Source organism: Dipodomys spectabilis, unplaced genomic scaffold (assembly GCF_019054845.1).
Source record: "Dipodomys spectabilis isolate Male_0828 unplaced genomic scaffold, ASM1905484v1 ptg000785l, whole genome shotgun sequence".
In the NCBI taxonomy this organism is placed as follows: domain Eukaryota; kingdom Metazoa; phylum Chordata; class Mammalia; order Rodentia; family Heteromyidae; genus Dipodomys; species Dipodomys spectabilis.
In genome coordinates this window covers 18318-34581 of record NW_024871462.1, presented here as the reverse complement: position 1 = coordinate 34581, position 16264 = coordinate 18318, and the positions used below count along the sequence as shown (strand labels likewise).

The window sequence follows — 16264 nt, the reverse complement described above, 5'->3', positions numbered from 1 at the left end:
GGGCGCTGTCCCTGAGCTCTTTGACTCAAGGCTGGCACTCTACCCCTTGAGCCACAGTGCCACTTGCGGTTTTCTGGTGGTTTATTGGAGATCAGAGTCTCACAGACTTTCCTGCCCAGGCTGGCTTTGAACCGCGATCCTCAGATCTCAGCCTCCTGAGTAGCTAGGATGACAGGCGTGAGCCACGGGTGCCTGGCTTCTTGGGTGGTTTTGAACCCAGGCAGTGCGAGCTTACTAAGGGCTTTCTTAGTAAAAGGTCTTAGGGACTCGCGTGACTGCTGGCTGAGCCTCAGGCTAAGACAGCTGGCCGGGTCACTTCCTCCCCTCTGTCTTGGGGTGCAGAGTTCAAGGTCCTCCCCACCCCTTGCCCAGCTGTACAGGGCTTCATGTTTCCACGGAGGAAAGGGGTTGTGGCTTTTGTGCCGGGCGAGGAGGACTGAACCCAGGGAGGCTCGGGGAGGCTCTGGAAGCCGTGGGTCACACGGACGCCGCATCCAGCTGCTGCGGGTGTGGGCCTTGGGCAGGTGCGGCTGGATAGGCGGCCGGCTTTGCCATGCACCAGCTGGGGCCACTTCCTGTCCTCCGTGTGTGGGATGGGGACCGCCACCCCCCCTCTCGGTGCTGGGGTAGCGTCTAGACGTGAGGGGATTCCTCCGGCTCAGCTCCCAGGGCAGGGCTGGCCCTCAGCTGAGGAGGCTTCAGCCCGGCACGGCTGCTTCCAGCCCGGCTGGAGCTTGCTTGGGTTATTCTCTCTCTCACGATCTCGCCCTGGCTAGGCAGGTGTGAGATCTCCCACCACTTACATCACCTCTGACGCTTTGGGGCGTTAGTCATGTTAATAGGGCGTCATGTTTTGGGCCCCCGGGGGGCCAGCCTCTGACCGTGATCCTCCTACCTATGCCTCCCACGCTGCTGGGAGCGGGCATCAGGTGCACGCCCCGGTGCTCCATGCAGATGGTGCCTGGGCTGGCCTTGAACCGTGATCTGGGGTGTACAGACCCCATTTTCAGGACATCAAAGAGAAGCAACGGTGAGGAGGACTTGTGCCATTTCCTGAGTCAGGCGAGCCGTCTCCCCTTGGAGACGCTGTGCCAGCCGCCCAGGACAGCCCGGGGGGCCCGAGCTGGAGCCCAGCCTCCCACCTCCGTTCCTGGGAAGGAGATGGGGATGAGTCAGTCTCCCTGCTCTGAGGCCGGGAAGAGGTGGTGGAGGAGGGGTGGAGGGAGGAGGAGGGCGAGGGCTGATGGGAGGGTTTGGGGTGACTGGGCTCTGTCTGGGCTGCTGAGCGGGCAGAGGGATCTCCCCTGAATGGCTTTTCTTAGGTGAGACTCCCCCCTTCTAGGAAAAAGTAAATGAACAAAAGAGAAATCTTGGGTGTCTGTGCCATGAGGTCAGGTGGGCTCTGTGTGTGTGCATGTGTGCATTGTGTGCGTTTGTGCATGTGTGTGCATGTGTGTGTGTGTGTGTGTGCACGTGTGCGTGTGTGTGAGGCTATGGAGACAGCTCTCTAGGCTGGTGGCTGGGGATCAGGGGCGTGGGGTGGGGTAGGGGGCTGCGCACCCCGGCCAGTGGAGCCTCCCCCTCCCCGCCTGCCCATCTGGACAGGAGGCCCGCACGGCCTCTGCCAGAGGCGTGGCTCAGGTGGTAAGGCACCAGTCACACGTGGACAAAGTAGGTGGTAGGGCAGTGGCCCTGAGTTCAAGTCCTCGTGCTCACACACACACACACACACACACACACCCTCGTCTCAGGATGAACGGGGGACGTGCGTCAGGAGGATGGGATGGACCGGCTGGTATGGGGGGGGCGCGAGGCCCGCAGGTCACCAGCTGTGGGGGCTGCGGACACTCTTGGAAAGTGGGGTCAGTGCTGGCCTGAGGAGCCTGGAAATTTCCACAGGGCTCCTGCAGGGGGAGGTGAGAGGGGCTTGGGGGGGGGGGAGGGAGGGGGAGGGGAAAGGGGAGGGGGAAGGGCACTCCTGGCCTGGAACACCAGAGGAAAACTGGGTTATTCTAACAACAACTGCACTGAGTGTGTGTGTGTGCACACGTGCATGTGCATGCATACACACGTGTGCGCGGGCACATGCTCATCCTAGGCCTTGAACTAACTCAGGGCCCAGCGCTGTCCCTGAGCTTTCCCCCTTAAGCCTGGTGCTCTCCTGCTTGACCCACAGCGCCACCTCTGGTTTTCTGCTGGTTGGCTGGAGCTGGCGTCTCGCGGGGCTCTTGTGCCCAGGCTCAGCCCCTCCCCCCTCCCCTCCCCCCCCCCCCCCCCCCAGCGCGGGTTCCTGGCTGAAGCGTCCTCCTCGTCATTTAGACATCCAGGGACATTGTTGAGGTGGGGGGGGCAAGGGCAGACCCCCCCCAGGCCCCCAGACTCCCCCCCAGCCCCCTAGGACCCCCACTCTCCCCTTTGCCCTGACAGCAGGGGCCAGGGCTGCGGGGCTTGGGCACCACACCACGCTGGGTTGGGGATCAAGGACCTCATGCACGCTGTGCTCACTAAGCTCTTCCCACGGCCTTGCCGTGTCTGTGCAGAGCTGCATGGGGACACTGCGTGGGGCAGTGCGTGGCCCCCGGGCCTGGAAGGGGGTCAGGAGAAGGAAGGGAGAGAGGGGTTCTGGATCATGGCAGGGACACCAGTGGCGGGCAGCGGGGACTCTGGACCTACCCCAGGGCCTCATTCAACCCTCCCCCCCCCCCCCCCCCCCCGCCCGGCCGCCCACCGAGCTTGCTCCACCCCCCCCCCCACACCGAGCTTGCTCCACGGCCCTGTTTCTGCCCCTCTGCACCGGCTCTGGCTCTGGGTGAACCATCTGGTCTCTGGAAGCAAAGAAGCAAAAGGCAGCCCATGTGGCATGGAAGGGGGGGGGAGCTGGTGAGCCCCAAGCAGAGGGAATCTAGAAAACCAGCAGTCCAGAAGCCTCTGGAAAGTCCTGGGGGGAGGGGAGGGAGGGGAAGATGTGCCATCTTTTTCTTTAAAAAAAAAAAAAAAATGAGTAGGGCTCTGGTGGCTCCCGCCTGTCATCCCAGCTACTCAGGAGGCTGAGGTCTGAGGATCGCAGTTCAAAGCCAGCCCCGGGCAGGAAAATCTGTGAGACTTTGTTCTCCCATGAACCACCAAAAAGCCAGAAGAAGGGCCGTGGCCCCAGCAACAAGAGTCCAGGCTCAAGTCCTAGGCTGGCACAAACAGCAATTGTAATTTTGTGTTTCTCTCTCATGGTTTGGGGGTTTGGGGCTTTGTTTTGTTTGGGGTTTGGGCTTTATTTGTTTGTTTGTTTTGGGTCAGGTCGTGGGGCCTGAACTCTGGGCCTGGGCGCTGTCCCTCAGCTCTTCAGCTCAAGGCTAGCTCTCTACCACTTGAGCCACAGCGCCACTTCCCACTTTATTTGCTTATGTGGTGCTGAGAAATCGAACCCAGGGCCTCATGCATGCGAGGCAAGCGCTCTACCACAGAGCCACCTTCCCAGCCCCTGGTTTCGTTTTTTTTGTTCCATTGACACAATCTGTTCTATCCCTAAAGTGGCAGAATTATCCACGTTCCTTTGAGAGCTTGTATAGTTTCTTCTGTTACTCTAGATCTGTCTTTTTGGGGTTCAGTCTTTGTATTGGATGCCAGGCATGAGGACTCTTTTTTTTTTCCTTTGGCCTAGGAAGATGGGGTTACTTCTTCCAGAACTTTCTCTTGACTTACCCGAGATGGGAGGATGGCCGGTGTGGGCTAGTGCTTCAACCTGCGGCCTCGGCCTCTCATGGGGCTCCGGGGCTCAGCCTCTCTGCCTCCTTCCTCTCGCTCTGCACCCAGCCTCCGTGCCCTGTGAAAGAAGACGCAGGGTAGCTGCTGTTGAGCATCCCTACCGTCCCGGCTGGCACGGGAACATGGCATGTCCAGGCAGCGCTTCAGGGGCGTGGGGGGATTCAGGGGTGCGGAGGGCTTCTGGGGTGCGGGGGGGATTCAGGGGTGTGGGGGATTCAGGGGTGTGGGGGGATTCAGGGGTGTGGGATGCTTCAGGGGTGCGGGGGGCTTCAGGGGCACGGGGGGATTCAGGGGTGTGGGGGGATTCAGGGGTGCGGGGGGATTCAGGGGTGTGGGATGCTTCAGGGGTGTGGGATGCTTCAGGGGCGCGGGGGGCTTCAGGGGCGCAGAGGGCTTCAGGGGTGCGGGGGGATTCAGGAGTGCAGGGGGCTTCAGGGGTGCAGGGGGGCTTCAGGGGTGCGGGGAGCTTCAGGGGTGCGGGGGGCTTCAGGGGTGCAGTGGGCTTCCTAGGGGTGCGGAGGGATTCAGGGGTATGGGGGGATTCAGGGGTGCGGGGGGATTCAGGGGCGTGGGAGGCTTCAGGGGTGTGGGGGGGATTCAGGGGCGTGGGAGGCTTCAGAGGTGCGGGGGGATTTAGGGGTGTGGGAGGCTTCAGGGGTGCAGGGGGGAGCCACTTGCCCCCTTAGTGGCTGTGGTTTGAACGGCCGGCGGGAGGTGAATGAACGAAAAGACTCCCCGCCTGCTCCTCTTAGAAGGCCTGAAACTCGGGTTTAGATGGCGCCAAGGCTTTGAAAAATTTGGGGCTCCATGGGGCTGGGGACCCGTGGGTCGGGGAACAGAGGCAGGCCCTGATGGCAGCGGCCTTGGGGTGGGGGTCACCAGAGACCGTGTCCCCTTCTCCTGTCTCCTGTGGTCCTTCCCAGCTTCCAGAGATGGCAAGCCAGGGAGACGGGACGGAGGAGACAGAGTGAGAGACAGACAGACAGACAGACAACAGACAGACAGACAGACAGAGTCAGAGAAATAGAGACAAGTCAGAGAGCTAGCCAGAGACAGAGACATAGAGACAGACAAGAGAGACAAAGACAGAGAAAGACACACACACACACACACACACACACACACACACACACACACACACACACACACACACACACACACACACACACCGGCTCGTGCTGAATCTAGAATGAATGGATGGGTTTCCACAGCATATGGCGGAGCTGTAGATAGATGACGAACGCAGCCCTGATTTTGTGAACCAAACCCTGCCTGCTCTCCCCCAAATGTGACAGAACCCCACATGGCTCCGGAAGGTTCCAGGCAACATTGGGTTATATGAATGCAAACCTAACTTTGGCTCCCTTGCAGGAAGTGGGTGGGAGGAGGGTGGAGAAGCAGGGGGGGCGGGGAGAGCAGGGGAGGGCTCAGGGCTCACGCCTGTCATCCTCCCTACTCAGGAGACTGAGGTCTGAGGATCTCGGTTCAAAGCCAGCCTGGGCAGGAAAGTCTGTGAGACTCTGATCTCCAAGGAACCACCAGAAAACCGGAAGTGGTGCTGTTGGCTCAAGTGGTAGAGCGCCAGCCTTGAGCTGAAGAGCTGAGGGACAGTGCCCAGGCCCCGAGTTCAAGCCCCGGGTAGACAGGGCACACCAGGTTGGCTGGTTCAACTGAGCTCTCCCCCCCCCCCCCCTGCTCCTATAAGCCCTGTCACAGGGCCCAGCCACCACCCACCACCCGCCACCCACCTCTGGGCCGGGCGCCTGGGCTGGGGACAGGCCGGCATCACCAAGGCCTATGGATGGGGGTGGAGGGGTGGGGGGTGGGGGCAGAGGGGGGAATGCAGGAGATGGCTGCTGAGCACTGAGGTTGCTGGGACTGTGTGGCCTCCAGGACGCAGGCCCCGGGGGCTCCCCACTGGGTTGAGGACAGCTGGTGGGTCAGAGGTCAGCAGAGGATGCCGGTTCCTATTTATGGGATTTGTGAGCTGACACGGGTTTCATTCACCGTGGGATCATGAGTGATTTTTTTTAGTTGTCTTTCTCAGTAGCTGTACAAAGGAGTTTCAATTCAATGTATCCAAAAAGTATTTTTGGGGGGGTATGTTGTGGGACTTGAACTCTGGGCCTGGACGCTGTCCCTCAGCTCTTCAGCTCAAGGTGGGTGCTCTACCCCTTGAGCCACAGCGCCACTTCTGGTTTTCTGGTAGTTCATGGGAGATCAGAGTCTCACGGACATTCCTGCCCAGGCTGGCTTTGAACCGCGATCCTCAGATCTCAGCCTCCTGAGTCGCTGGGATGACAGGCGTGCGCTTCGAGCGCCCGGCTCAGTTTGTTTTGCTAGGTGCCGCAGTCAGTGGTAGGGTGTGAGGTTACTGCAGGGGACGCAACCATTCCCGGCAGGGTGGGGGGCTCTGGGGGGGTTTTGTTGTCCCTCCCCGAACCCCAGGCAACGCCACCCCACTGATCTGGAATGAATGCCTGCTGGAGCGGATACAGAGCCCCAGAGCTGGAGACAGATGGTGTTTGCTCTTCCCTCAAACAGCTGTGGGACTCCGCACCCGTGCGGGCCTGTGCACGGCCCCCTTCCTGGCTGATAGCAACAAGGGCATCGATTTTACTTGTGCCAGTCCTGGGGGTTTGAACTCAGGGACTGGGCGCTGTCCCCAAGCTTCTTTGGCTCAAGGCTAAAGCTCGACCACTCGAGCCACAGGAGGCCACTTTGGGCTTTTTCTGAGTAGTTTATTCAAGATGAGAGTCTCAAGGCTTTCCTGCCCGGGCTGGCTTTGAATCACGATCCTCAGGTCGCAGCCTCCTGAGTAGCTGGGACTGTAGCACAAGCATCGGCGCCCGGCTATCTTTGCCTGTTGAGGGAGTCGGAGCTCAGCGCAGGAAGGTCGATAACTTGCCTTCTGTCACGCGTGATCTGAATCTATTTCCCTGGTCTGTCACTCATCTTTTGACGTATGAGAGTGTCTTTTCCAGAAAAGACGTGATCATTGTATCTAGTGAGATAGATGTGCTTTCCTTCTTTGTGCCTGGCTTGGCCTCAGATACCGAGGCCTTCCTATCTGTACCCCACCCCCACCCCCAGCCGGTATGACATATTCCTGGCTTGTTGGTTGAGATGCGGGTTTTGCTAACATTTTCGGGGGCCTGGGCTAGCCTTGAACTATGATCTTCAGACTGCAGGCATGTGCTACCAAGCGCAGCGCATTCTTCCTTCCTTCTTAAGGGCTTCTCAGTTTTGTTTTGTTTTTGTTTTTAAATAAGAACAGTCTAAGCTACGTACCTGTTTTCTCTGATCTTTATTTTCTGAACCTGGGACCTCATACATACTTGCTACACATCCGTTCTACCACTTGAGCCACACCAGCTCCTTTCTGAAGGTTTTGGTGTGTTTGTTTTTTTACATTTCTTAGCATCAGTTAGCTGTATAAGATTAATCCTCCTCTTCACCCCTTCCCCCTTTTCCTCCTCCTCCTCCTCCCCCTCCTCCCCCTTTTCCTCCTCCTCCTCCTCCCCCTCTTCCTCCTCCTCCCCCCCTCCCCCTTCCCCCTTTTCCTCCTCCTCCTCCTCTTCCTCTTCTGCTTCTTCCTTCTTGTGCCTGTCGTAGGGCTTGAACTCACGGCCTGGACACTCTCTGATCTTTTTCACTGTAGGCTAGTGCTCTACCACTAGATTTACAGCAGTACTTCCGGCTTTTGGGTGGTTCACTGGTGATAAGAGTCTCATAGACTTTCCTGCCTGAGGAGGCTTTGAACTGTGATCCTCAGCTCTCTGCCTCCTGGGTAGCAGGGATTACAGGCATGAGCACCAGTACCGGGCTCTGAGTGGGCTTCTGTCTAAGTCTAGCCCTTCCCTCCCCGACTCCCCACCGTGCCTTGACGCTGGTCTGCACGCCTCATCTTTGCCCAAGATCGCCTGAAAGACGTGTGTCCGAGGGTGCGCGTTCTGGCCCGCCTGGCTCTGCTTCTTGGTCACAGCGTGGGGAAGAGACAGCTTAGGGTAAAGACACAGAGGAGGAATGGAAGGTTCCAGAGAGGGGTCTGCACAGCCAGGGGCGGAGGAGGACAGAGAAGGAAGGCTGGGGGTCTCTGGGAGGGAGGCATGGGGTGCAGAAAGACGAGAAGGTCCAGCGGGGGTGGCCGGGGCTTCGGGAGGGGGCCTGAGTGCCAGCCAGAGCAGGTCCCGTCGGTCCCACTGATTATCCCTCTCTGTCTGCCCGCAGGAATGAGACAGTGCTGCACCAGTTCTGCTGCCCAGCCGCGGACGCCGAGCAGAAGCCCGCCTGCTCCGACCCCGCCGCCCACAGGTGGGGATCGGCTGTGTGTGTGTGTGTGTGTGTGTGTGTGTGTGTGCGTGTGTGTGTGTGTGCGTGTGTGTGTGTCCCTGCCTCCTCCCTCCAGCCCCAGGAGGCCACTTCCAAGGTCAAGGTCATTCCAACACTCACCCTAGGCGTGAGATGTCACGGCTGGAGTTGTCACGTGTCACTTCCCGCGGCGGGCGACTTGACCCAGAGCACGGGGCTCCTCCGGGGCCTGGCTTCCTTTTCAAGCAAACACCCCCGTTTCTCCTTCTGGGGGGGGGAAGAGATCAAGGGCGCCCCGACACCTGGGGAGGGAGGGCTCCGCTGGCCAGGGCCCTGTGGCACTGCCATGCCCAGCCTTCATCTCTGGGCCTTCGCCCCCCACCCTCTCTCCTGGGCTCTCCTGTCTCCAGCCTCCTCCACCTCCCTCGCCTCCATTTCCCTGCTTTCTCACGTGCCTGCCCTTGGGAAATGTGTCCCGCCCACCCTCCGTCTCCTGCTGGAGGAAACGGAGCCCAACAAGTTCCCGGGCACCTGGGGCCTCAGTTTCCCTTCCTCGCCGTCCCGTGTGAGAAGAGAGCAGGGGAGGGGACACCCAGGGGCTTGTGTGTGCAGATGTGGAGATTCGATCCTCTTCCCCCTCTAGTCAGAGGAGGAGGCGGGAGGAAGCTGGGCCCCGAAGAGGGGGTACACCCTGGGAGCCCTTAAGTCCAGGGTGGAGGGAGAGGTAGGAGCTCCCTGAGGGCCGGAGGGAAGAGGGCGGGACACGGCTATGTCTGCTGTGGGGGGCCGGGACAGGCAGACACAGGGTGCAGCTGACTCTGGGGTGCCTAATGCTCGCTGGAGGGTCTTCCAAGTGAGAGTCACCCAGAGACCAAAGGAGGAGAGGGGGAACGGACGGGGTGTGGGGGAGGGAAAGCCCCTTCAGGGCCTTAGCACCCCCCCCCCAATGTAACTAAGCCCCTCCCTGCAGTGTGGAAGCTTCCAGAAGCTCAGGCAGAGGCAGCTGGGGTGGGGTGGGGGAAATGGGGACCCCCCAAGATGGCTCAGTGTGGCCACCGCTGTCTGTGATTCCCAGCTGTGTGTCTGTCTGCCTGTCATCTGTCTGGCATCCTCATGTAGGCTGTGGGTCTGACGTCAGGTCTCTCGGGACTCCCGATGACCTGCCTGTGTGGGTCAGTCCGTCAGTCTGTCTGTCTGGTCTTGGCTTCGAGGGGAGTTCCATCCTAGCTGTTCCTCACCTTGCCCCGGGAGTTTTAGGACACTGTGAGAGGCTGGGAAGGGCCGGTCTGGAAGCTTCTGTGTCTGTGGAGGCCAGAGACTGGGCTGAGTGCCCTGGACCCCCAGTCAGGATAATGGCGGGCTCCGTGTGCGTAGCCCGCGGTGGCGCTCTCTCTGCAGAAGCTGGGGTGCTGGCGAGACTCCTCCCCTCCCCCTCGGGTGGCTGATGGCAGGCAGGCTTTGTGGGAGCTGAGCAGCGGTAACTGCAGCCCGGATCCCAGCCAGGGCCCCTCCCCACCTTGCCACCGCCGGTGACTGTGGAACAATGCCCAGGACGGCCCGTCCCTCCGCCCCAGGCAGGGACTGTCACCGTGGGTGGCCGTGGGGCTCAGAAAAGGAAGATTGTCTCCCTTACAGGGCCTGGGAAGAAGAGGGGAGCCCCGAACCCCAGCAGTCTCAGCGGATCCATGCGCCACTCAGCTTTGCTTTAAGTCTGAGCAGGTCAGGGCACACGGCGGCCTGCTCCCTCAGCCCCGGGCCCTGTGCTGGACAGAAGTGGGGTGCCGTGCGCGTCAGGGGCCACAGCGGGGAGTGGCGTCGGTTCCACGTGCCGATCGTGAGATGTGGCATAGCCACAAAAATTAGGGAAAGTGCTGCGCGCCGGTGGCTCACGCCTGTCCTCCCAGCTACTCAGGAGGCTGAGGTCTGAGGATGGCAGTTCGAAGCCAGCCCGAGCAGGAAAGTCCGTGAAACTCTTATCTCCAATAAACCACCAGAAAAGTGGCTCTGTGGCTCAAAGTGGTAGAGCGCTCGCCTTGAGCTGAAGAGCTGAGGGACAGCGCCCAGGCCCAGAGTTCAAGACCCACGACCGGACCCCCCCCCCCCAAAAAAAAAAAGAGGAGAAAGAAGAGGGCAGCTGTGTGCAGCCGGGAGAGGATGTGGATGCATTTTTCTTTCCTATGCAGTGTACGCAGGCGTGTGCAAGGTGGGGGGGGGGGGGAGGCTGGGTTGGGGGAGAGGTGGGATTTAGTCTCCCACCGGCAAACCCCTCCTGGCTCCAAGGACAGCTGAGGGAATACTGAGGGTTGAAAGGGCTGCATGTTCGAGGCCAGCAGGGTAGAGGCTGGTGGAGGTTTTGCCTTCAGAGGCAGCAGGGTAGAGGCTGGCGGAGGCTGTGTGTGTACGCTCAGCCAGCAGAGTCTGGAGGTGGCGGTGACCCTAAGCCCCACTTCTTGTTGGCTATGCCCCAGGTACCCGCCGCTCCCCCCACAGATGGGGAGACTGGGCCTTCAAAGGCTGAATCCCCCCCCCTCCACAGATGGGGAGACTGGGCCTTCGAAGGCTGAATCCCCCCCCCCCCACAGATGGGGAGACTGGGCCTTCGAAGGCTGAATCCCCCCCCCCCCCCACACAGATGGGGAGACTGGGCCTTCGAAGGCTGAATCTCTTAGGCTGCCTGGAAGCTGACTCAGCAGAAGCAAAGGCATCAGAGCCAGAGACACAGACCCCCTCTCTGCCGGCCGTTCCCCCTGGGGGGGGGATGAGTTTTGTGGATTTCTCTCTAGGCAGATAGGGAAAGGGCAGGTGGGGGCGGGGGGGGGAGAAGTGGGGTGGCGGGGAAACCTGAGACCAGGAAAAAACAAAAAAACAAAAAAAATGAGGGAGAGAGCCCCAGCTGCTACTGCCTAGGCCTGGCCTGTAATCCCAGCCCACAGAGGAGGCTGAGCTCTGACGATCAAGGTTTGAAGTCAGCCCAGGCAGGCAGGAGTGTGTGGGGGGGAACGGGGGAAGGATGACATCGACAAAAAGCCAGTCAGGTAGCTGTGGCTCAAGTAGTAGAGCACCAGCCTTGGGTGGAAAAGCTAAGGGACAGCACCCAGTCCCTGCGTTCAGGCGCCAGTACCTGCACCAAAGATTGGGGGGAGGGGAGGGGGAAGGGGGGAGGGAGGGAGAGGAGGGGAGCATCTTGGGGACAACCACCTGCCCACCTCCCTTCCCCCCCTTCCCCCCTCCTTCCCCCACTGGCTTTTCTGCCCCACGCACTGGGTTGCCTGGTGGTTTACTTGCAATCAGAGCACAGGCCAGCGGCTGCAAGGATCGCGGCTGGGCTGCTGGGGAGGGGAGGGCAAACCTGGAGGATTTTATACCCCTGGCCACGCTCTGATTGGTCGTCCCTATGCAAATGAGCCACGGGGCAACTGGCCAATCAGAGAGAACCTGCTGACTCACTGCACACCTGAAACCTAGTTCTCAATTATGTCTGTCTGGTGCATCTCTGTGTGGAGGAGGAGGAGGGGAGCGAAGGGGAGGAGGGGAGAGAGCAGAGGAGGGGGGAGGGAGGGGGAGGAGCAAGCCAAGAGTGGGGAGGGTCTTTTTTTTTTAATTTGCATTTTCCTCCAGTTTTGGGCAGCTGGTTCCACCCCCCCCCCCCCCCCCCCCCCCCCGGGGCCCTAACTAATCCACTATTTAACTATTTACCTTCCTCACTAAATCCCCTTCAACTGGCCCACCAGGAGAGGGAGGGGGAGGGGGGTTCAGTGCCTGCACGCCTTGCCCTGCAGCTATACTCTACTGAGCCCCGTCTCTAAGCAGCCCCTCCTTTCCCCCCCAGAGACAGAGCAGATGGGAGGCTGTCTGTGGCTACCCTAAGCCCAGCCCTCCCTCCCCCTCCTCTCCTTAGTCTATGAGGTGACCCCCCTCCCGAAAAAAAAAAACCCTCAAAACCTGGGAGCCACGGCTTGGCCCATCCAACACCCACTAGCCACTAGCAGCTGAGACTGGAGTTGCGCCTCGGGACCGTACAGCTGGTGAGGGAGGGTGGCTTTGAACCGGAGGTGGCTGTGGTCTGGTGCGTTTTAGTTTACTGCCTCCCAGCCAGTGAGCTTCGCTCGGTCTCCTGCAGCCCAGAGCTCCAGGAGAGTCCCAGCCTTCCAGCTCCTTCCTTCTTCCCACCTAGGCCTGTCCAGGTCCGAGCAGGGACGCGGTAGGTCCTGTCATTTGTCGGTTGGTTCACTGACGTTGGTTTGAGGGAACAGGGGTTGGCTACATAGCCCAGTCTGGCCTCCATCTTGTGATCCTCCGGCCTTGGCCTCCCAACTAAGTGCTGAGGATGGCTGGCAGCCACCACCATCCCCGCCCGAGGACTCTGAACGAGGTCGTGGGCAAGGGCTGGCTGTTGTGAGAACAGAGAGAGCTGGAGAACAAAATTCCAGAATCAACGAGATGGCATGAGTCCATGTGACCCAGCTTGGGGACCAGAGGGGACACGATTGATCGATCCGTCTTAGCTCCAGAGTGCTTGTTGGGGGTCTGAGCGCCCCCCTGGGTGGAGCCAGGGCTGAGCGCAGGGGTCAGCGGGTCAGCTACGGGCACTGAGGTGACCGGATGGGAGAAGGGCCGGGCCCTTTGGACAGGAAGCCCCTTGAGACAAACCAACCCCCCCCTGCCTGACCCCTGCTGTCACGCTGGGAGCCCCCCGGACCAGGCAACGCACTCAGGGAGCCGGAGGAGGAAACTGGGCCTCTCTTTTCCTCCCCAGTCCCCAAACATCTTATCCAAACCTCCCGCTCTGTGATGAGGAACCAGAGACGCGCAGAAGGGAGGTGGCTGGCCTGGGGGGGGGGGGGGTGGAGGCGGCCCCGGGGTCCGCGCCGGCCTTTGGACCCGGCAGGTTTCCCAGCCTGCGCTCGCTCAGAGGCTCGCCTGAATTTGTGTCTTGTCTTGTCACTCATACGATCCGGGATCCCCGAAAAGGCGCTGGGGTGATCCCCTGTGATCATCTTAAATGACTGCATTGATTCAGAAAAGGGGGAAAAAAATGCTGTAGTCAAAGCCGGAGAAACCCGGAGGGGCTGCGCGTGCGGCTGTTGGCTTGTGCGCGGGACGCGTTCTGTGTCTGTCACACAGGGGCTTTGAGGATGACTGGCAGAATCCCCCCCCCCCCCCCCCCCCCCCCCGTCAGACCCAGCCCAACCTGCAAATCCCTTCTGGAACATTCCCGCCAGTCACTTCAAGGTACCAACCTTGCCCCGCCCTCCCCCCAGCCACCTGCCCGCACTACTCACCCACAGCCCAGTCAAGGCGGAGACTCTGGATACTGCCCCAGGACCAGCCAAGCCAGCCTCCAGCTGAGGCCTGGCCCCCCCCCCCCCCCCCCCCCCGCCCTGCGTGGGGCCTCCGGGCTCCTACCTGGCTCTTGGGCCATTCTAGTCCGCTGCCTCCTGGCACTGGTAAATGTAGCCTGCCGGGGCCTGCCTGGCTTCACCGGACAAGAGGAAGGTGCTCGGGGAATTTGCTCTGGGGGTCTGAATGTGGAGCCCCTGGGAGCTGGGGAGAGCGGCTTGCACAAGGGTGCTCAAGAGGAGACGGGCGGAGGCGCGCCATGTTTTCTGCTAGGAAACAAAGCCTTAGTGAGCAATCTTGAATTCATGGGCAGGGAGGGTGGGGTGCTTTATTTCCTCTCCCCTTTCTCATCTTTGTTTTCGGTTTTGTTTTTGGGTAACACAGGCTGGTTCTTCCCTTCTCTTCCTGGGAGAATACAATGAATAAATAAATGTTTATGGGCGCCTTCCACCGCGCCCCCAACCCCCAAAAATAAGAGAGAGTAGCTTACAGGAAGTTCTTCTGGTCCCAGATGATTTAAGTCTTCTCAGAATTGATGTCTAGAGCCGGATACCGGTGGCTCACGCCTGTCATCCTAGCTACTCAGGAGGCTGAGATCTGAGGATCACGGTTCAAAGACAGCCCAAGGCAGGAACGTCTGTGAGACTCTGATCTCCCATGAACCACTCAGAAAACCGGAAGTGGCGCTGTGGCTCAAGGGGTAGAGCACTTGACTTGAGCTGAAGAGCTGAGGGACAGCGCCCAGGCCCAGAGTTCAAGCCCCACGACCGACAAAAAAATCGCTGTCTGGGCTCTTGGTGCTCCACCATTGCTGTGTCAGAGGGGGTCATTTAGTGACCCCACGACCCTCCCCTCCTATGGGGTGCAGGGGAGGGAACAAGGCCACGCCAATCTCACTCTTTTCTATCCTCTACCTGGCCGGCTCCTTGTGTGCCTGGGGATGGGAGGGAGGCAGCCAGAGAGTGGAGGGTCTGGGGCGGGGGGGGGGGGGGTGGCAGGGGCGGGGGGGCCTAGCCTCAAGCCTGCAGTGTCCAGCGAGAAGGGTTCTCAGAGTGCAGGCGGACTCGGAGCCACACAGCCCGTTAGAGGTGCCGGCGTGCGTGTGTGCATAGGCCTGAGTGCAAGGCACCTGTGTGCTCTCGTGTGTGTGCATGTGTGCGCCTGTGTGTGTGTGTGTGTGTGTGTGTGTGTGTGGTGCTGAGAGCTAGGCCTAGCTCTCAGGCCTAGCGAATGGATTCAGGAGAGGAGTCTCCAGGTCTCTGTCCACACCAAGGGCTCAGACGCAGCCCAAGGCTGTTTCTAGAATTCCGTTTGCTTCAGTGGCCATTTATTTGGGCCCACATGAGCCTAGAAGTACAGGGGCGAGGTAGAGCTGAGAGCGTGCACACACACACACACACACACACACACACACACACACACACACGACGGAGCCGTGGCTTCGGGCAGCGTGGTACGGATATGTCCACGATGGTCCCACCTGGGGGACAAGAATGTCGGGCTGTCTTGGCTGGATGCCACCATGGCGGGACAGCTCCAGCAACTCCAGAAAGCCAAAGGGGCCGCCCGTGAGGGGCTTCGTAGGCGCCAGCTCCCTACAGAGTCTTGGAAACGTTGGGGATCATGCCTGAGGACAGGCTGGAGGAGGGGGTGCCTGGCCGGCAGATATAGATATGCTGGTGCCCCCCCCCCCCCCCCCCCGGGGAAGAAAGGACGCGGCAAGAAAAATTGGTGTTAGGGCTGATGTGAAAATCAAAGACTTCCCGCGGCCCAGGGAGATCCGGGGGCAGGGGTGGAGGGGTGGGGGCCGCCTGACATCCCCCCAGCCAGAGCGATAGCGGAGACTTACAGTGGCCGCGAGCCAGACGCCCCCTGGAGGTCAGCGGAGGGACTGCACTCATTCCATAGCCAGGGAGGCTGAGAAGAAAGTGGCCGATCCAGGACTCGAACCCAGGCACTTCCTTTGCTTCCCTGATGTTCTCTCAGCAGAGAGGCTCACGAGCGCGGTCTAGGGGTGCCGCCCCCTCGTCCCCCCCCCAGTTCAGGTTCAGGCCCCCTCTCCTTGGAAGAGGCCCAGCAGCAGCCGCCAGGCCACCCCCCCAACCGAGCGCATTACCTTCTGTTCACAGTGACGGCTCCTGCGCCCAGGCCGGCGGGGGTCTGGAGGACTCTGCGGCGGCGGCGGCGGTGGCGGTGGCGGCAGCCGGCAGACCCGCTGCCCACGCCCCGAAGGCTCAAGCCCAGGAGCTGCAGCAGGAGGAGGAGCGGCCTGGGCCAGACGGGACCTCCCCCCGAGGGCTGGCCTCCACCGTGGGGCCTCCCCTGGCCGGCCTCAGCCCGCCCACACCCCTGCCACTTCCGAGTACGAACGCTCCCTTGACCTAAAGAGTAAACAGGTACCCAGGGCCTCCGGAGGGGGGAGCGGGGGTGGAGGGCCCTGCCTTTTGGGGGCCCGTCCGGGGTGCTGGGGACCATCCCCCCCCGCGGGGATGCCATGGGTCTCCTGAATGGAGCCGTCTCCCCACCCCCTCCCCTGGAGCATGGCAGGAAAGGGGGTGCAGGTCACCCCAGCTCCCATCCAGAGCCCTCACCATCTGGCAGGGATAGAGCACTGTGCTGCCAGGCCCACGGGCAGGGCTGCGGGGTCCCTAACCTCCCCTGCAGGCCCGTAGGTGAAGGGCCGTGACCCCCTCAGTCCCCACCTGAACCTAGCTCACCTGTGCTCCTACACCTGGCCCAGAGGAGCGGGGTACAGCGGGCTCTGCTAGGTAGACTGAGGGTCCCAAGGCCCGTGTAACAGAGGGAGTCTGGAGTTCCAGTCGGAAAAGAACCCCCATGGCGGGTGCCCCCTGTC

At 60.9% G+C, this 16264-nt stretch overlaps 1 protein-coding gene across 1 annotated transcript in view; it reads left to right on the top strand.

The window, feature by feature from the left end:
• LOC122102533 (IQ motif and SEC7 domain-containing protein 3-like) overlaps positions 1-16264 on the top strand; it is a 38910-nt gene that overhangs the window by 5209 nt on the left and 17437 nt on the right. Inside the window, 3 exon segments of the mRNA XM_042673275.1 lie at positions 7990-8073; positions 15540-15699; positions 15702-15806. Coding sequence (XP_042529209.1) covers positions 7990-8073; positions 15540-15699; positions 15702-15806 — 349 coding nt within the window.